This window comes from Ambystoma mexicanum, chromosome 7p, assembly GCF_040938575.1.
Source record: "Ambystoma mexicanum isolate Mex_15411 chromosome 7p, UKY_AmexF1_1, whole genome shotgun sequence".
In the NCBI taxonomy this organism is placed as follows: domain Eukaryota; kingdom Metazoa; phylum Chordata; class Amphibia; order Caudata; family Ambystomatidae; genus Ambystoma; species Ambystoma mexicanum.
In genome coordinates, this window is record NC_090939.1 from 750939957 (window position 1) to 750961080 (window position 21124).

The following is a 21124-nucleotide window of genomic DNA, read 5'->3' on the forward strand; positions in this document are numbered from 1 at the left end:
ATTACCTTGAAAGTTTTGGCGGGTGCCAGAGTTTTCTCAGTTTTAGTAGACTTAACTCCTTGTGTGGCTTGTGAAAAATTGTCCTTACATTTTTGTACTGTCAAAAATGCATGCTTCCTCTGAAAAGAGAAACATCTAACATTATATGTTGTTACCTTTGGAAAAGGTAAAACTGCAACACACGGTTAATAAAACTCTAAGGCGTACTTGTAAATTTTCCAATCGAGCCTGGACTTTTTTAGCTTGAATTTCTAACTTCTTGTTTTGATCGCTGACATCGTTTAGCTAGAAGAAATATACAACAGAGAATTAAATACATGGTAAAAGCCATTAAATCAGTTATACAACTAATATTGATTCCAAGACCTCTGTGAGTCAATCAGCACAACAGAACCATGATAAAACTATGCAATGAGTAGTATGTTCAAATACGAAAATCAAACAACTCCTACGTTTTTGTTATAGAACACGTTCATTATCAGTTATAATATTAGTGTTCCTTTCGCTTTGACCTTAGCAATCTTAAAATACAGTACACCAGAACTGAAGCAGGTCAATATAGTTGCATTTGGGAACATACCAAAAGAGTTATTAAAACTGTCATTCACAAAAACACTCAAGTTTTCAATACATTTATTAACAGATTGATAAATATTCATAATTATTCATCAGCCTACTGAGAGGATCCGACCGCTCTTATTTACTTCTTACAGAAGATCTGATAAGAAATGGTATTATAAATACAAATAAAGTCCCCTCTAAATGGAGGATTGTGCATGGTAGGAAAATACCAAAAAGCACTTATGCCATAACAATAAAGACGAAGGAGTAGATATTCATTGTCATTTCAATACCTTTATTGTCCAAGCTCTTACGTTGATGCAGCATGATTACTTATATACAGCATGTTCAAAGTGGGGCGTTTCAGTTGTGGTTTCCTTCTGGTAATTTCCCTGCATTGCTAGCCTTAGTAGCTGGATATTTGCAGTTTTGCATCAAGCATCCATCCCAACATCAGTTCATCTAGATTCTTTGGTGGTTTGGTTGTCTGGTCTATGTCCAGAATACTTGTTTAGCTAATGGTTACAGTGCTTACGCTCCATCGCTGTTTTGTTCACTTACAGGTGAAGGAAGGATTTAGGGTGCCAGTGCATGTGATGCACTACTGTTTTCATTAGCTTAGCAGTGTTCCCTTTTATAAAGTGCAAAATGCGTCACTCAGTGTGTCCAGTTCCTTGCGGAGAAAGAGGAGGAACTAGGGAATACAAAGAGTTTAAATTACCACACTACATGAAATGCCAGAGAACCATCATAATTTGGCCCAAAGTCTCGGGGTCATGGATACCATTGAATGTTATGAAGAACAAAGGTTGTTTTTCTCAGGCCCTGGAGACTAAACTAGTCACTTACCGTTTAATAAACTGCAGAATTGTGGTGCTAGTTACAGTACCATCATTAGGGGGTGGGGTTGTGGAGGTGCTAGGAGAGTTCGAATGTCCCTATTGTATCACTTACTATTAAAGAGGTCTTCAAACCTTTCATAGTGGGATGTTGGGTAATGTGGGGCTGTACTTCACTCAGTACCCACACTCACTTCTTATTGGCCTCTCATGGTGCAATATCAAATCAAGAGCACTTGGTTAACTAAATATGTTATATTATTATCTATCACAAAATGAATGGAATTCTTTTTTTTTTTAACTGATATTGGGGGAGGAGGTGTCTTACACCATCTAAGGTGGCCTCGTAAAGGGAAAGCTTTAGTGGCCTGATCCTCTGCCCGGAGCTAAAACACAGAGGAAATTGACTAATCCAACCCTGCACAAGGGCAGGCCCTCTCCAATACTCAGAGATGGAACCAGAACATTCTTCAGCACAGGCGAGTACCGGAGATCTGAGAAAATACAGTGTGCGCAGCGCATTGAGGTAAGGAGGCTCTGCCATCTTGGGACAACTGCCTTTGCTGCATTTCTGAAAGAGGCTCAGAGCCGAGGAGGAACATCTGCAAGGTGCCAGGCGCTCCATCAACATACACAGAGTGGTAAGCAGATTATTATAAGCATGAACACATTGTAGATTGAATGCGGTGGCCCTTGCATCCAAATCTAAAAGAGCATCGGACCTCCTCTATGAAGTAGAGGTTCTGGAGCAAGGCATGCCGTGACCATGGCGGTCCGTCAAAAACCGCCAGACAATACAGTAAGCCCAGATTGCCAGCAGGGGGATTCTTCTGGGAAAAACAAAAAGACGCACATCAGGCAACATTTACTGCTTCAGAGGAGAGTGCATTATCTTCTAAAGGCAGTAACTCAGAGGGAACCCGATCTGAAAACTGGCACTATGCTGTAAGCAGGAAGAAAGGTAACATGAGAAGCACATTGCCACTCCTGTAGAGTGGATCCAAAAATATATACAGAATGGAAGATGGGCACAGGAAGAAGACCGCCAGCCAGAGAGAGTCTATGAAAGAGTGAAGGTCAGATTCATTACAGAACACAGAACCACCACCACTCACAAAGCAAGCCCTCCTCTCGTGCATGGCAACACTGAAAGAAGATATGAGCAAGTCTATCACGGAAGAGGTACAGGTGGCAATTAAGACTACCCATTTCAGCATTAATGAAAGGGTCAACAAAAGTACTGGATAGCAATAGAATGGAAATCTGACAAGTTAGAGAACATGAAAAACAGGATAAGAAGGGAAAACCTCAGAGTGAATGCCCTGGCGGAGGGAACAGAAAGAAACAATCTGGAGAAGTGGATCCAAGTTCTCTTGTTACATATAGATTCTGATTTAGGAAAGGAAGGATCTCCCTTGCAACAAGTGCACAAAGTAAGCCAAGTGAAGAAAACAGGCAAGAGGGCACAACCGAGAGATGTCCTGATAATTTTCCACTCATATATGACTAAAGGAAAAATCCTACAAAAGGCAAGAGAGATGAGCAGAGTAACATTCCAGGAATAACAGTGTCCCTCTTCCAAGACTTGGTACCTGTAACCCTACAAAAGAGAATGATGCAGAGAGTAGCAGAGAAATGTAAGAAAGATGGAAGATATAGATGGATTTCTCCCTTTGGATTGGCGCTCATTTAGGTAAACAGATCACAGAATTACAAACATGAAAGAAGCTGCAAAGATCCTGGGCATTCCATAACAAGAGGATAGGACTAGGCACAACCAAGCCCATTACTCAAGATGGCAAACAATAGGCCACACCAGTAAACCCGGTGGGAGAACCTAAGGGACTAGACTCAAGGCTTACCCACAGTGCCTGTAAAACAAACAGCTATCAGGCATCAAAGACCCGGAGATCTCCCGAAAAATGAAAGTACATTGGCAGAAACCACTGCCTCATTATTAAATCGTGGTACTTACTGCTCAGAAAAGGTAATGACCTATTCAAACTTCAGGGTGTCTAGAACTCAAACTCAATGCGAGGCTCCAGGGGCATGAATCAGAAGTGGCAAGCCTTTTCCCGGACTAAACGCCCTGTGGAAGAAAGGTGGGACGAAGAGAGTGGTTTTCATGTTTTAATGGTTTTAGGGTTTATAGTTGTAGTTTTATGTGGGTGTTTACCTTTCTGGCATATTGAAAAGTAGAGAGGAAGGAGCTTGGTATTACTGAGAAAATCCTGTCTCAAGGGGGAAAATAATGGGGAGCTGCCATAAGAAAATACACAGATCAGATTGCCATTCAAAGTATTAACATATAATGTGAAGGGGCTGAATGCTCCACACAAAAGAATCCACCCATTGAGATTTCTTAAAAACAATAATATTGACATAGCTTCCATTCAGGAAGCACACCCAATGAAAGGTGACACGTAAACACAAACATCTAGATTTTACCTCCATCAATACTTTTCATCATGCTCAAACCAAACGAAATGGGTAGGGATAATGTTCTTCAGAATGATAACATTCCAGGCGAGGGGTAAGATAGAAGACCCTGAAGCAAGAGATCTTATTCTGAACGTAATAATTGAGGGGAATCCTGTAACTATTTCGACAATATATGTCCCCAATGCAGGCCAGAGTGCTTTTCTAAAAAGAACTCTTGCTGTTTTTACAAAATCTTGTCTTTGGAGCATGTAGTTATGGGAGAATTACCATTAACTGAAAATGTTGAATGTAAGCACTCGGATCTTTGCCTTCTTGCCTCTTTCGTGCCATAATTGCATCCATATGTGACGTATCAGGATATTGTACTCTAAGCACTTTCCAGACTGCCGCTTTTCAATTATTAAACGGCGCTCCATCATGCATTGTGTTCTGTGCTGTGACACTTGAGTATCCTGCTCTTGTCCAAATGTCATCAGCCCTTTGTCCAAGAATAGCTGCTAGAAGACCCTTAATGTCCCCTATGGCTAAGGTATTTCCGCCTGTCATTTCTTCTAATTCATATATCCATTTCCTGCACCCGCCGTTAAACTGGGCAATTTTCATCTTAAATTGTCTTTATCCATCTGGGGCCAGGCGATATACTGCGGCCTGACCCCTCCTTTCTCGAATAAAAGGAATTGCGAAATCCCAAAATCACAATCGGCTCGCATTGTCTGCCTATCTATAGCAGGGAAAATGGATCCAGATCGCCTTCTCCCTGGTAATGACCTCAGTCTGCTCACATATAGTGAGAGGGGGGAATCGCCACCATGAGATCGCCTTTTAGGTCACTCTGGGTCCGCCATAGGCTCTGGCGTCCTTTCTTTAGGTTGGTCCAAGTCTGACCATCTTACTTCCTTATCTGTCTGGAAGCATCCCTCAGGACCGCATGCACCGACACCCCCCTCCTCACGGAAGGTTTCCCTGTCTTCGTCTGACATATCTTGTCCCCAACTAGTATAGCGTCATCTTTCTCGCCTCTGTTTAGAGTCAGCCTGTCCAAAGACAAGGCTCCATGCTCGAGACTAAACAGGCTTCCCTCCTTGCCTTGTGACTGAGCAATTTCAGATCGATCTTTTCCTCTGTTCCACAATTCACTTTTTGTCCTCCTCTCCTGATAAGCTTTCTCGATGATTCTGTCTCTGATACTTCCCATCTCAAAATTCTCCTCTAGGTTTACCCTAGAGGATTCTGGCTTTGCTTCTTGCGACGGGAGAAACTCCTCTATGTCGCCCTATAATACTACTGAACTTGGTTCCATTAGCTCTTTCTCAATGCGATCCATGTCGCGTACCCTCTGTCTCTTTCGTTTCATTTCTTAGTCAAATTCGCTTCTTTTCCTTGCTTCCCCTCTAACCCTTTCTTCATGTCTTTTCGCTTGCCTTTTGTTATTTGCCCTACGCATCTTTTCATCTTTGCATTGTTTTGTCTCTTAATTTCTATTCTTCCTCCTCTTCTTTCTTTTCTAACCTGTCTCGTTCTTTGGTTGCTCTTTGTCTAATGCCATGTCTTTTTTGCAATTATGCTCTTTCTTCTTTTCTGAGCTTTTCCTCCTGATACATCTATTCTCGTCTTTGTCTACCCTTTCTTTTATACTCTTCTTCTTTCAATCGTTTCTCTTGTTCCCTCTTTTATTCTGCTCATCTAGATCTTCTCCTTGCCTCACTTCCTTGATGCTCTTCCCATCAAGTTTGAGCAATAGCTGACCACCCATCCATTCGTTCTGTATGAGTGCTATCTCGTCAGCTTTGTCTTTTTCTCCTTTACATCTCTTAATTTCCCTTTCTATTTCTAGGGTCACACTTGGCTGTTCACTTTTCTCTTTGTCCTGTAAAACTTTAGAAATCACTTCCTTTTCTGAAGTTCTTTCTGGGATCTCATCACTGCTATATGCAGGCGGTTCATGTATCGGATTACTATATCCTGTCGATGCTTTTAGTTCCCTTAATGGATACAATCCTTCATCTTTGGCACTATCGCCATTACTTCGGGCGCGGTAGGGGGAGCAGAAGGCTCAACACCCCCCTCTTTAAACTTGTTAAGCATCCAGTCTTCAGGAGGCAGGTCTTCCCTTTCATCCTGGTACATCTTCCAAAGCTCTAAACTGGCTAACCTTTTCTCCAATTTCTTTGCCGTATACGCAGTGTGCAAGTATGTGGTCATGTGTTGTGTTGTGTTGCAAAACCGCTTTTGACAGTGATCCCCCTTGTGGCCATGGCATGAAAATGTTATCTGCTGTGCCCTTAACCCATTCTGCACTATATTGCTTAAGCTTGGGTGCGTGTTTTGGGAGTTGCTTAAATAGGTGCATAAGTGGAGTAAAATCCTCCATTGCAATTGACAATCGATACTTACCGTTATTTTACACAAATAATATGTTTCAGAAAAACTATAAATATGAGCGTGCACCAATCGTTGCCGCCTTTCACACTTTACTTCAATCTACCCATTCAATCGGTAGCAACAATGACTAAATAAAAAAACTTTTTTACTCTCAACCTTTTAACACAACCTATCATTTGCTGCTCTTCGACGTCTCATTTTTTCTCTATACATAAAATACATAACATACACAAACAGACAGACTGGCCGGCCTTAACATACATCTCTTCTCAGCACTCCTCACTGCTATTCTTGCCCCTAAATTTACTCCAATGGGAGTGTGCATTATTTTCTTTAGCAGACCTTGTCTGATTGTCACCTATTTATCCACTTGGATTTTGAAATTATTTCTTCTAGACATTCCTTGAACGTAGGATTCTGGGTTCATCTGTGACGCTCCTCGTCATTAATTAAATACCTTCTATGTGACGTTCTTCGTCATTAACTAAATACCCAACCAACACACTGTGACTTCCTTCCCATTATCACTTTCCCCAATTAATATTTATTCATTTTTTGCCACTTTTCTCAATATACTCACCATTCGCTTTTCAGCTCCTGGCCCTCGGGATCGTCTCCTCATCAACCGACCACTGTCGCTTTTGGTACGCTCAGCTCCTTGTGGAAACCAGGAGGGGATTTCGTGAAAGAGGGACCCGTCCCACCTATCTTTAATGTCTTGCAAGAACTTTTCGGCCGCTATCCACAGGAAGCCTTGCAGTCCTCCTGCTAAATGGCAGAGGACGTCCGATATTCCGAGATCCTTAAAAGCCTACTGGATCGACAGATCTTTAACCATCCTCAGCTACCACCTGAAACCCAGGACCTGAGGCCCTTTAAGACGAGGTAGCAATACTTAGAGATGGATGGGGATGCAGAACATACTCGTACATCAATAATCAAACCTACTCAGGAAGTTGGCAAAACACTAATGTTTTATTAACAATTATCTAAAACAGGGAGTTACAACAGACATCAACAGATGTTCCCTCGATTTCTCTCAAGGCATCATGTGAAAAAACAACATTCTTATACTACAAATGTGTCACTACTGATGTCATCCTAAGTGGCATACTAAGAAAACCTACTAGGGGATGTGATAGGCTTAAAGGGAACATCTCGGTATACGTTCCATACTGACAGGGGCTGTGATTGGGTCTCTAAGATTAGGTGGACAACTAAGCCCATCCCAAGTGCAAGTCATCTTCCGTGTCATACTAATACTCGACACCCTATTGCTTACACAAACAATAGGGCTCTTTGGTACGTGCCCCTCTTTAATTGGCTGGCTCGCTTGTACCCTTCTGAAATATTCCACTGGCTAGCAGCACGGAAGCTGGTTACCCCAGTTGCTGGGAGGGTTGGCCTGGTCATGCCTCCCCACGCAATTAGCCCAACATCCATCATCACTCCTGCGGTCTGTCATTCAATTAAGGCTTTGAACTCGGCCTTGTAGAGGCTCACTGTGCATGAGAATAAAAGGGAGTGTGGCATTGTCTTATCTTCTGGTTTAGGTGTAGCTCGACCCACAGTCTATTGCCATCTGACCATGTGACTGGAGACCACGTTTGAGTTCTTTGCTGCATAAAATACTATTACATGATGCACTCTTGGCACCTTCAGTGTTTTTCCATGACACCTGAAACAGAAGTTTGCTTCTTTCTCACGTTTATGTAGCTTCTTGACAGACTACCAGGCTCACGGTGGCCCCAACTCTTGGTACTGGGCCAGCCAGCCTTTCTTGAATTCTCCTTCGCCACCAGCTATTTTCAACTGCACACACACACACTTCAAACCCTTTCCATTCACTGGGTTTAAGTTTGCTAAAGTGCACTGTGGAACATCCAGATTCAATACATTCCTATGTATATACATTGCGGTATAGGCATCCTCACTGGTACTGCGCATGTCGCAATTTCCTGTTCCCAACATATAGGCAACATGGGGCAGGAGCTTCTGGTAGGGGTATTTGGCTCTTCTTCTACAGTTTATCAATATGTTATATAGCCAGGAACTGGGAGATATGTCTAAAGTGATGAGACTTGGCTATGGAATCTGTATAAGCCTATAGGTTTGAACTGATAACTAAAATGGGCAAATGGGTAGTGACCAATATGATATTTGTTCTTCTTTGATGCTGTGTGTTACTTTTTGAGGGGATGTATGGAATGAATATGCTTTTGTGTTGCTATGATCTCTGTTGTTATGTTCAATAAGTGCCAATAAAATTTTAATTAAAAAGAAAATGTTACAAGATTAGCCTTCACTTAAAGGAAAGGCATTCAAAGTTAAAACCAATTTAGTAGGATTCCCTGCAGTGGAGCCGCATGTTACTACAGTGTAACAGAAGGTTGGGGGATGGGCGGGGGGACGGAGGGTACAATTAGACTAGTCAACACAGTTAATAAGGTTAATTATAAAATGGTTCTTCACAGATACAAATTGAAGATGTCATTTTCGGAGAAAATTAAGTTATTTGTAGGAGCTGACTGCTGTTCTCTAAATTTCAACTAGTGATGACTTCAATATTAAAGAAATAATTATTCATGAAAGGGCCCCTTTAATGTTTCCTCCAAATGTCCCTGATGTGCATTTCCAACATACCTTATGATCACTCCAATGCTCACTGACGTGCCCTGAAAATCTCCCTGATATTCTCTTTAATGTTCTCTCAGAAATCTCCCAAATATTTTCTCCAAATCTCCCGATTTTCTCTGCAAATCTCCTGGATGTTCCATGCAAACATTCTGGATGTGCGCACATAGAGTCCTGCTGCTTTGTGCCAGATTATGGAGGAAACTATTTTACTGAAGTGATCGAGGGAGGTCACATAAGCAGGGGAGCATTTCATTTCAATTAAAAAGATGTCGGGTGATGTTGAACATTGGCAGCTATGAGAAGGAAGCAAAGGGGTATGGCTGGCAGCTAAGAAGATGGTTGCTTAACCTAGGAGCACACATCTTGACAATACCAAAACATTTCCTCATCGGGCTCGCATAGGTGGGGTTCTGAGGTACTAGGTCTGAGAAGAAGGAGATCAATTCTTTGAGAGGATTTACCGGGGTAAACTCCATGGCAAACACCTGATCATTTCACATGAATGAGCAAGCCTCAAAACTCCTTAAACGTCTGCCATCAAAAGTGGAACACCGACCACACTGGGAAAGAGGCATATACTAGAAGTAGACAGGATGGAATGAGTATGATCACCGCAGCACACGTCCAGCTGGCATCCCACACTTCAGCATTGGTCCATAACTTCCGTGACTGCCCTGTGTAATTGGAACAGTTGTCGTCCTTATGTATAAGTCCAGGTCCTCTTGGTGGTGGTGCCCAATCCTTGGACTGAGCACGGAACCAGTGACAGAGTGAATCTGGTGTTGGGGTTTGCAAATTGACAGCTGTTGACTTTAAAGATGTACACCTCAGCCCCAGCTATGGTCACAATAACATGGCCCAACTAGCCATACCATTGCATCTTGCTGAAAAACTACACAGTGTAGTAGCACAAGCTTCATACAGATTTCCTTACAGCTATACCGTTACTGTGCTCTTCTTTACATCTCCTGTTCCCTCGCACTGGCGGCTATGTTGGGTAAGGATGTTTCACAGAAAGAAATGTTTGAGATACAAATTACACTTGATACTGTGAATTCTGCAGATATCCCTCCCTCACTCATCATTTCGTTCTGAAATCATATATATATATATATATATATATATATATATATATATATATATATATATATATATATATATGTACTTTGATGATGTAGCCTGCCTGTTTCGGAGAGTCTCCAGTGAGGTGACCAACGGGGCCATGTACCTCCTCAAGCAAAAGGATGATGGGTGAGGATGCCCTGGACCCACACCCCAAGGCATGTTAAGTCACAGTAGGCCTGGTACATCACCCTCCTCTTCGGGAAGGGCTGACAGCTTAGAGGTGGAATGGAGTTGGAGATTAAACTGTGCCACTCGAGTACAGTTTCATGGTGTTCGATTTCACACCAAGTTATACAAACCAGGCTGGGTGTGGAGGATGGTTATATTTTTGGTCATTAAGGTATTCAAAACTGTATCTATATTCTGTTTCAAAAAATGGCGCAGTCTTTTCATGGGAAAGACTATGTATCAAAACTGGCGCTATGGGCTACGGGATCAGCTAGAAGGTCAGCAATGTCTTCGTCTTCACTAAAATTACTACGTTCCCCGATCACCACCTCCTCACCTGAATAGTCCAGTTTCTTTCTGCGGGTAAGTCCAATGTATGGTTTTTTCTTTTTTTGAAGATAGGGTCTACCTCGGAAGGAAACCACCGTGACTCCAAGACAGAGAAAACCCTCGGTGACTCCCCTCCGCGACAGCCAGAGGGGAAAAAGCCGCTGGATGGCAAAAAAACCCTGGATCCGGAGTGGTCGTAAGGGCAATGGAAGTCGCTGGATCCGTAGCAAGTTGGATTGGTCCTCTGCCAATAACCCAGGAACCGTGAGGCCAGCGTGACAGTGCTGACCAACTGTAGAAGGTTGCTGGATACAGGTGAGTACCCCACAGCGTGGAGGACAAGCGAGAACGGGAGAAATCAGAGATGTCCGAGGGAACCCAAGAGAGCGAGAAAGAGCAGCGGGGGGATGCAGCATGGGAAGCAATGGTGGGAAGGAAGAGGAATAAGGTGAAAGGTGAGAGAGAGAGCAAACGGGAACGGGAGGAGAAGGAAACAACAGACGTCGAAATGGCGCAAAAAGTAGGACAAACTGTCAAAGGGCACTAGCGCAAGCAACGGGGGCGAGAATGAACTCAGTTGCAACGTGCAGAGCCGCCGGCAGCCGGGTGAGATATACAAACAGTGGCGGCCATCTTGGAAACAACTAGACCTTGGCTAGTAGAAGGAGAAAAACGTAACAGAACACTTTAATGGCGTCCCTGTTTCCACCTTCGCCACAAACGCCAGTCGCCGGCGGCAGTGACACTATGGTGCTTGGTAAATTCTGGGTATTTATCATAAGACATAGCTGCCATGTCTTTGTGTGTGGGGGGCAGCGGGAGGTGTGTGTTTGTGTGTGATGCATCTATGTGGATAAACATATTCCATAGTGAACACATATGATGTAATAAGAGAATGAAAGAGAGGGCACGAAAACAAGAGATGTCGACTTCAGTAACAACAGAATGGTAAATTATACAGAAAACAATCTTTTGATCATAATTGAAAATATGAGTACATTTAAAGTATCTGTCTTCTTACACCCTCATCAAATGGCTGCAGGAACACCTTTCAAATAACATTGTGTTAGCAGATTTGGAACCATCTTTACAATTCCACTACCAGGCGCAATAGATGTGTAAACAACACCATTTTGTTGCGTTTAGGTTTAGAGCCAACAAACCTGTGGATCAAAGGAGAGAAAAAGCATATGAAAGTATCCCTGACCATGTCACAAAAGGTCATTGCCAAAAGTTCCCCTGTTTTGGGTACCTTAAGGCAACGTTTTGGCATTCTGCACTTGACGGTGGATGGTGTTCCCCATCGCAAATGTATATATTTGGGCATATCTATGTTGAGATCCCACTTGTGGTGCTGCAGCACATGCCAACTGAGCCTGTCTGCCAGGTAAGTGTATATTTCTGGCAAATGTTGTATTTGTAAGTATGTTATCTTTATGAACGAGTTATCAATTCTGCGGTTTTGAACATCTGGGAGCGAGTGCCTTCCAGTGTGTTTATAAAGAACACTGCTGTAATATTGTCCAGTTGTGTAAGGCTCTCCTATACCTTCATTTGTGTCAGAAATCTAGGTACACTAGGCATACAACCACAGTTTCAAGACATTGTTATGTACTTGTGTTTCCTGATTTGTCCATGTCATTTGGCTTTGTAGGACTCGAGATGTGCTCACCAGTTTGTCATGGAAGCATTGGTCGTAACAGTTACTTGCACAGGGGGAGTTAAGGGGTGCCCCCTCCATATGCCTTGCTCGTTTCACCAAGGCAGCATATGAATACTCTGTGATACACCATTAATTCAAACTGATCCTCATTTGCATGTGACCATTGTGCGCTGTCATTCTTGGAATGGTCTCATGTGCATTCTAGCATGTAACAAGTAGATAAAAGGATGCAATAATCCCAAACAGTTTCATTACATTTCTCAGTCATCTTGTTTGTTACCCAATAAAGGGGAACTGTTGCCATGAAAGCTTACATTTTGAATGAACAATTTCCTTGGTGGAATGCTGCATGGGGAAATCAGGAATTCAATGGAAATCAAGAACTCAATGCAGCAACCATACATTACTATCGCTGATCGGTTCTATGTGATTTCATCACGTTTTTTTCCATCGCAGGAGAATTCAGCGGTTTTGTTTAGTACATTTTGCTGCAAATGTATGCAGGCGAAGACCTCCCGCAGCATTCCCCCCAGGCCCACATTAAACTTTTTATTACCCTAACACACCCCCCTACATACATTTGCAGAAAACTTGATGACAAAAATGGGATGAAATCTCCTTTGATGGAAAATGCAGCAATGGAACCTGCCATTCCCTCACTGATCTGTATTGACTGTCTCCTATGTAGTGATTCTTCCCACTAAAAGGAAATGATTGGAGTGCACATAGTTGGAGCAGTCACTATTTTGAGGATTACAAGATTTTGGCAGTGTCCCTCAATCTTTTATCACCCTTTTTTGTTTGGGTGGTAGTGGCTCAGTTTAGTGTGTGGTTGAGTGTACCCCTCTGGGCTTTGTTGCTAGGTATTGTGCGGTGTTGAAAAAAACTGTTGGTAAGAGGTTGACAGCTATGACCAACATTCTCATCTGGTCTTGTTGGTAACCTTCTGGTATTGGATCTGCCAGAAATTGTTCAACAAGATTCACGTTCATGTTCCATTTCTGCCTCTGGTTTATTTAATTGAATTCCTTGCTGAACAGGTTTTCTCCTAGAGGCATATTAACTAGGGTAGCGTGGGTTTTCCAGCCTGAAACTGATGACTCTTCACTAGCAATATCCTTTGAGGCCTTCTGCATTTGCAGCATGCCTTATTATACTAGCGGTCATCTGGCCTTTCTGAACTTTTTCCTGGGCCTGTGTTCTGATATCCTCTAGCACTAACTTGATAAGGCCCTGCAATTTGCCAATTTCACTCTATCATATCGACTGAGTAGTGCTGTTGTGTTTACTATGTAAATGTTATTAATGTGCTGCAGTTGACGGCATTGTCTTTCCCATAGCCTGTATCTGCTTAGTTACCCATTTACTGGTCTGGCTGTGGCTGGAACTCAGACGGTGTGTCCCATTTGTTTCATCACTGGAAAGCATTAGGCAATCTGGTTGGGCTCAACTAGGATTTCCTCAATTAAATCCTTTCCTTCTTCCTCTTTTTGGGTGCAGATGTTGAAAAATGCTACAGCTCATTTGAGGAATGCAATTTACAGGCATCGGTCCTCTGTGGGTGAGGTGGGCATAGGTGGTTCCTTGTCCTCTGGAGAGACCATGAGATAGTGCTCCAATTGTCATTCCTTTGAACAGGGGTGTCTTCCTAAACATCTTCCCTTTCTGTACCGGGTTCATCTCCCTGGGCATCGTAAGGTAGTAGTTTCCCATCTGTAACTCGATTTCTGCAGCGTTGGCATCTTTCATGTATTCACATACTGTGAATATTTCCCGTCGTCAGGCTGGGAAACCTCAGTAACTTTAATATAGCAGTTTTCAAATGGAAAACTTCGACACCTTCAGTGTCCTATCAACGTCTTTATGGGTGCTTTAGGCTGCACCAATAGGACGGCCAGTATAAATAGCAGCACCCCCGCGGATTCCCTTCAGATTTTAACCTCACCAAAATGGGGAACCAGAAAAGTATGGTTACGTAAAGGGGGGAGGCGAGGATGCATGTGAATCCATGAAAGATACCAACACTGGAGAAATGGAATTACAGGTAAAAAACTACTCCCTTCTGCAGCATTGGATCTTTCATGGATTCACATGCTGTGAATAGACTACATAGCAGTAAGATAACCTGGAGGTGCATAACAGGCAAACAAGACCCATGCCCCAGGCAATCATGAACCAACAATCGAAAAACATGCATTTTCAGTTTTAAGACTGAAAGTATTAGTAAAACCAACCCCCGGAAGCTGCGGGGCTTAAACTATTGGAACAGGCCTTGGAGGACCGCACGCCCCACCTGCACATCCTCCACATGCTGCTGACCCATACAGTTTCTGGTGAAGGTGTGCAGCACCACCCATGTTGCTGCTTGGAAAATGTCACTGAGCGGTATGCCTGCCCACAGCGCCGTGGACCTCGTAGAATGGGCCCTGGGAGTCCTCTGCAACGGCTTGCTGGCTTTGTCATGTCAAAAGGAAATCGTAGATGACACCCAACAGGAAAGGCTCTGCTTTGAAATCTGCTACCACTTGTTGAGGGGCCGAACGCCACGAATAGCTGTCTCGATCTCCTGAAGGACTGAGTCCTGTCCAGGTAAAACTTCAAAGCCCTCTTGACATCAAGGAATGTAGCACTTTCTCAGCTGAAGTGGAAGCCATTGGAAAAAAGGTGAGCAAGGCTAACGTAGTGTTCTTATGAAACTCTGACGGAATCTTAGGAATACAGTGAGGATTTGTGGATAAAAGAACCTTGTCCCTCATGAAACGCAGAGACGGCGGGTCGATAACCAGAGCCTGAAGTTCTGAAACCCGCCTGGCAGATGCAATGGCCACCAGAAAAGCAACCTTCCATGTGAGAAACTTCACTGCCGTCGTGGACATGGGTTCAAACGGTGGTTTCATGAGGGCCGAGAGAACCAAGTTGAGACGCCAGACTGGAGAAAACTTCTTCTTTGGGTGGAGGGGGGGGGGCAACGTCCTGTAAAGACCCTTGAGGAAATGTTTCATCAACCTGTCACTGAACAGAGGTGTAGAGTTGCGCCGCCTCGTGAACCTGGAGATGGCTGCCAAGTGGACCCTGATCAAAGACTACGCCAGACGCCCCTTCGCCAACAGCAGAAGATAAGGCAGGAATTGTGAGGGCGAAACCTGCAACGGCTGCAAGTTCAGTTGCTGCGAGCACCAGGCAAAGAACCTTTTCCACTTTTGGCTGTAAAAAACGTTGGTAGATTGCGCCCTTGCAGCCGCCAATATGTGGCGATAGACCAGTGGAATTCTTAGGTGCCCAAATCCGGAGTGGTCAGGAGCCATGCTGCAAGGTTGAGGGAGCTGGAGTTGTGATGCCACACGTTTCCTTCGTTCTGTGACAGAAGATCTGGCTCTGACCCCAGATGAAGAGTGTCGTACACGGCTAGGTGAAGAATGTCAGAGAACCAGGTCTGTCGGGGCCAGAATAGGGTCACCAGGATCACCTTGCACAGACCTTGCGCACCATCTGGATAATTTTCCGAAACAGAGGGAACGCATATATGCGAACAGGCCCTTCCACGTGAATGAGAATGAGTCCCCCATCTAGTAAGGATGAGCCACCCTGCTGGCGAAGAGGTTGCACTGCCTGTTGTCTGGGCTGGCGAACAAGTCCAGCGGCGGAGTTCCCCATTTCCTGAATATCCTTGCCACCTGGTCGTCTTTTAGCCGGTATTCGTGCATCTGAACCGATTCTCTGCTGAGAGCATGTGCCTGCTAGTTTTGAACCCCTGGCAAATAGTAAGCTACTAGGTGAATCTTGTGCGCTATGGCACAGTGCCAGACAGCCTGAGCCTTCCTGGACAAGGGCTGTGAATGTGTGCCCCCCTGTTTGCGGAGATAAAACATAGTTGTGGTGTTGTCCGTCAGAACCCGTACCAATGAGAACTGAATGAGGGGCAGAAAATACTTCAGTGCCCAGTGTACTGCCCTCAACTCCAGATCGTTGATGAGCAACAAAGCCTCCTTGAGGGATCAAAGGCCTTGGACCTGAAACTGGTCGAGGTGAGCACCCCAACCCACCTGGAAAGCGTCTGTCTCGATTGTATACTGAAAATCTGTATCCACTAGGGGCATACCCCTCACTATGTTGTCGGAGCGAGTACCCCACTGTAGGGCGTCTGCCAGCACCCGGGATATGATTATCTTGTCGGACCAAGAACCGAGGACCTGTGACCATCTTAAAGCGAGGAACTCCTGCACTGGCAGCATGAAAAGCCAACAATTCGGGATGAGTGGGATGCAGGACGCCATGGTGCCGAGAAAAGACATGTATACTCGGACTGTGATCGATGTTCCCGGCACCCAGGAACCCGCCATGGACAACAGTTTCTCTATCCTTCCCACAGATGGCTTCACCAGATTGAGCTGCGTATGAAAATGAGCCTTCAGAAAAATCAAGTTCATGGATGGGGTCAGACAAGATTTGGCGAAGTTAACTACAAAACCCAGATGCTGCAACAGGAGAAGAGCCACATGGAGAGATTCTGATGCCCGCTGACGAGTCGCCCCCCCTGACCAACCAGTCATCCTATTACAGATAAACATGGTGTCCCTCCCTACCGAGGTGAGCTGCCACCGGAGCAAGGCACTAGGTGAACGTCCTGAGAGCCGCACACAAACCATAGAAACATGCAATGTTTGGGGTGCATTGGGATGTGCAAATAAGCATCTTCTAGATCCAATGACGCCAGAAACTCCCCAGGCTGCACCCTCCGAATAACATCTTGCAACGTTAGCATCCTGAACTTTTGGCATTTTCACATTTTTGTTTAGAGGCCTTAGGTCCAGAATGGGGGGCCATTTTCCGTTCAGTTTTTTGATGACAAAAAACCGGGAGTAGGTTCCTTGTCCTCTTTCCGATTTCAGGACATTTTCTATAGCCCCTTTCTCCAGCATCAGGCGCACCCCCTGCCACAAGACCTGTAGATGCTTCTGCGATACCTTCGCCGGTGGAATAGGGAGTGACGGACGCTGGAACTCTGAGTGGCCGTATTGGACTGCATCCAGCACCTATCGTTCCCTCGTAATTAAACGCCACTTGTCGAAAAGCTGGGCCACTTTCCCTCCAAGTCGACTGCTCTTGTGGCAGTCATTGTTGAGGCTTGGACTGGTGGCATCTGGTAGTGGAGGAGGCGGAAGCTCTCTTCTGCTGATTTTTTTTAGTCCTTAGTCCGCTGAGCTGACTGGTAAGATCGACGAAACCCCTGAGAGGAATAGCTGGAGCGACTGTAGCCTTTGTCGCGCGATCCCACAAACCTGCCGTTCCCCGAGGCTCTCCTAAATGAGCGAAAGGGACAAAACAAATGCCTACCCAGCAGCATCGCCAGGGACCTCGCCGTATCCGAATCGTCCTTCATATTCTTCGGTGCCTCGTCAATTTTCTCCGCAAAGAGCTGCTACCCCTCACAAGGCATGTCCACCACTTTGTGCTGCACCTCATGTCAAAAATCAGTACAGCGCAACCATGCCTGCCGCCGGAGGATGACCCCATTGTTTACCTGTTTAAACCCGGGTTCTGCCAGGTCCACCGCAATATTTATGCTATGATTGGAGGCTTCCTCCCCCTCACGAACCAGAAGCATCGCCTCCTTTAGTTGCTGCTCAGGTAGATGGTCCAGCAGCGGCGTCAATCTGTGCCACATTTCCCTGTCGTAGCGTGCCATGATGGCCAATGAGTTGACCGCCTTCACCGTCGTCGCCCCCACCGTTAACACCTTCTTGCCAAACGCATCCAGCTTACGGCCCTCACTGTCCGGGGGAGTCGCGCACTTATGCTGGCTACGTGCCTTCCTACTGGCAGCCGTTAACACCACAGACTCTCGAGTGGGCTGCGGAGTGAGGCACTTGGCGTGGACTAGGGTGCCCTAAAACCTTTTCTCCAAGCAGACCTTGACCGCAGGCTCCTTGAAAGGATGTTGCATCGTGCGAAGCTCTTCCTGCCACACGTGGTCCAAGATGGGGATAGAGAAGACCGTGTTCTGCCTTTTCCCCATATGATCGAACAAAAAGCAGTCTTTCCTCTCCTCCTCCGGAGTAAGGCCAATCTCCTGGTAAGCCTTGGCCATCATGGCATGAAAAGTGCCCACATCATCCAGGGGAGAGGGCTGTGCTGGACTGCTTGCGGGATCCACCTCTGGGTCCTTATCCCAGGTATCCGCCCGCATGGGCGAGGACGAAACCGTCGAGAGCATGTCTTATACGCTATCGGGTTCAGACTCCACCAGCTCCCATTCTTCCTGATCCCTACAAGGAGGGGTGTATCCCCTAGGTGATGAAAAAGACAGCCAAACCTGGGGAGACTTCCGTGGTTGACCCTGGCGAGGGGCACCCACCACATCCTTCCGTCAGGGAACTGCTTGCATCTCCTGCCCCAATGACTCCACCGGGGTTTGATGTACCGGGAGCCGGGCATCAAACTGTCCGAGGAGCGACTGCAGCATAGTCAGCACCTGCATTGAGAGCAGGGAGTGCAGCTTGACCAACGGATACTGATGCAGAACAGCCCACAGGCTGCAGACGTGGATGGAACTGCCGGCCGTAGGCACAATGCCGAAGGGTCGAGGAAATGATGAGTCTCCTCCTTCGGACTTGAGGCAAAATCGTAGGTTGAGGGATCTTGCTGTAGAATCTCCATCGGGAGGAAAAGTGCAAAGCCGGTCCCAGACTGCCACGGTACCTCCCCGGAAGGCAAATGACCCCCATCGGTCCCCAGCGGAACCACAGAACTCAGGAGTCCCACTCCCATCGAAACAGCCGTCGACGAGGCAGTCGTCAACGTCGTGGTCACCAGCAAGGCCATAGCCGGGTTCGTCATCGGCAAGGTGGATGAAGGGATCGGCATCAAATCGGTCGTCGCTTGTCTGCAGAATCGAGGCCCCAGCCGGCACCCTGGGTTTCGCCAGCGAAGATGACCGCTTGGATGCAGAGCTGGAATGGTGTCTGAAGACTCTTTGCCAGACGACGAATGATACCGGTCCTTCGAAGATTACTTCTTCGTCGATGAGGACGAACGTGACCGCAACTTCTCCTTGTCGTAAGATGAGGGCCTGCGTGATGAATCCGCAGGCTTCTCCAGCTGGCCACTTGAATCATTCGACTTCTCACACCGTGTGCCTGTCTACACTGCCCTTTCCGAAAGCCTGCCCTCGTGCGAGGTTTCTTTGGCGATGGCTCTGCCGACTGAGCCCTCTGTCACGAAGGAGACCTCTTCACCGAAGAACTGGAAGACTTGCCCACATGGGCCGATCAAACCTCTGATCCAGGATAGGCCCCTTAGTTCAACCATCAAATGAGCCGCTGGTTACGGTCTTGGACAGTCTCCTGGGAAAACCCCTGGCAAATCTCGCAGTTCTCCACTGAGTGATTGGGGTACAGGCAGTACAAACTGTCTGCGCGACTGTCCCCTTCATAAACGTTCAAGGCCGCAGGTCTCGCATGGCCGGAACAAGGATTTCTTCGGGCCAACAGATGACATGATGGGCCTGGAACACACCGGAGCAGTGAAGCCGTAGAAAATCGGAAGAGCAGAAACATTTCTCAAGAGATAACACAAGGTGATCCCAACAGTTTGGAGACGGTTGAAATCTGAAGGGAAGCCGCAGGGCCGGGGCTATTTATACTGGATGTCCTATTGGTGCAGCCTAAAGCACCCATAAAGACACCGGTAGGACACTCAAGGTGTCAAAGCTTTCGTTAGGAAAACTGCTACATTAAAGTTACCGAGGTTTCCCAGCCTGACGACGGGAAATATTCACAGCATGTGAATCCATGAAAGATCCAATGTTGGAGAACGGTAATGCACAGAAACGTTGTTGGTGGTTTCCCTAACCAATATGAGTCTTCTCTTGCCTTTTAACATTTTCTTTAACTTCACATTCCATTACTAACACATATACATAGGCCAGTGTCCTCTTCAAAATATTCTTCTTCACCATCTTTCCCTTCCTGTGTGAGATATGTAAACATTGAGTCCCTTTTCTCGTGGCCCCGCAATGAGTCACGTCTCCAGTGTGACATGAAATGGTAGTATTTTGTATTTGTATTTTTTGTATTTTAATTTATTTGTATAGCACTCCAAGTCCAGAGGCATCTGGGCGCATGTAGTAGTGAATGTGAGAGATTTTTGTGCCCTCACTACTATAGTTGGTGTTAAAGCAGTATTTGGGAGTGTCCCCACCATTTTCAATATATCTGTTGCATTTCTCTGCGCTGCGTTTATCAGTGTGTAATTGCACCGTGATTTGATTTATCAGTTTTGAAAAACCGGAGGATGTTTCACTGCTCAGTCCTTGGAAATCCCTTATTAAGGTGGCCAGGGAAGGGCCATCGCAAGTGGATCCCGACCCTGGGGGTGGACAAACGAGGGAGGATCACCTGGATAGGAGGTCCTTGGGGAGTGGGGAAGATACACTGGAAGGTAAGACACAGTATCCCCCATCTTCTGGCAGTCATTTACCCCACATTCCCTGTACCTTTATGGGATACTACAACTCCCATAAATCCCCTCCTTTCTTTATCAGTCCAAATACTGAGATGAGGAAAAGGAAGACAGACTAGGAAAATTATCACTAGTGATATGCAATGGCCCTGTCCCACTAATAATGCCAGGCAGGGTCAGGCACGCAGGGTCAGGCACTCAGTCTCAATCACACACACCTGAAACTCATTGACAGCCACTCAAAGTGGAACACAGAAAGGCACAGAGAGCCAGACCGGGTACGAGAAGGAGCAGCTGAGCAAGGGCTGTTGGACACCAGGCTGTGGAGAACGAAAGGATGTGAGGCTGAGAGATTGCATGTGAGAGCAAGAGAAAGCAAGGTGAGGGAGTCGTATCTCCATGAAGCCAAGGAGGTGTCTAGAGGAAAGCCGAGCAGCTGGCGGAATCCTTTCTTTTATGTGCCTGGAGCCTACTTGTTTCCGCGCAGCGACAGGAGTGCCCAGGAAGGTCTGAGAAG

At 45.8% G+C, this 21124-nt stretch overlaps 1 protein-coding gene across 3 annotated transcripts in view; it reads right to left on the reverse strand.

Moving 5' to 3' along the window:
* CCDC138 (coiled-coil domain containing 138) overlaps positions 1 to 21124 on the reverse strand; it is a 749637-nt gene that overhangs the window by 390299 nt on the left and 338214 nt on the right. For all 3 annotated transcript variants that reach the window (XM_069636872.1, XM_069636873.1, XM_069636874.1), the window contains exons 9-10: positions 208 to 285; positions 6 to 119 (exon numbers count right to left, since the gene is read on the reverse strand). In XM_069636872.1, the coding sequence (XP_069492973.1) occupies positions 6 to 119; positions 208 to 285 (192 nt within the window). The remainder of the gene's footprint in view (positions 1 to 5; positions 120 to 207; positions 286 to 21124) is intronic.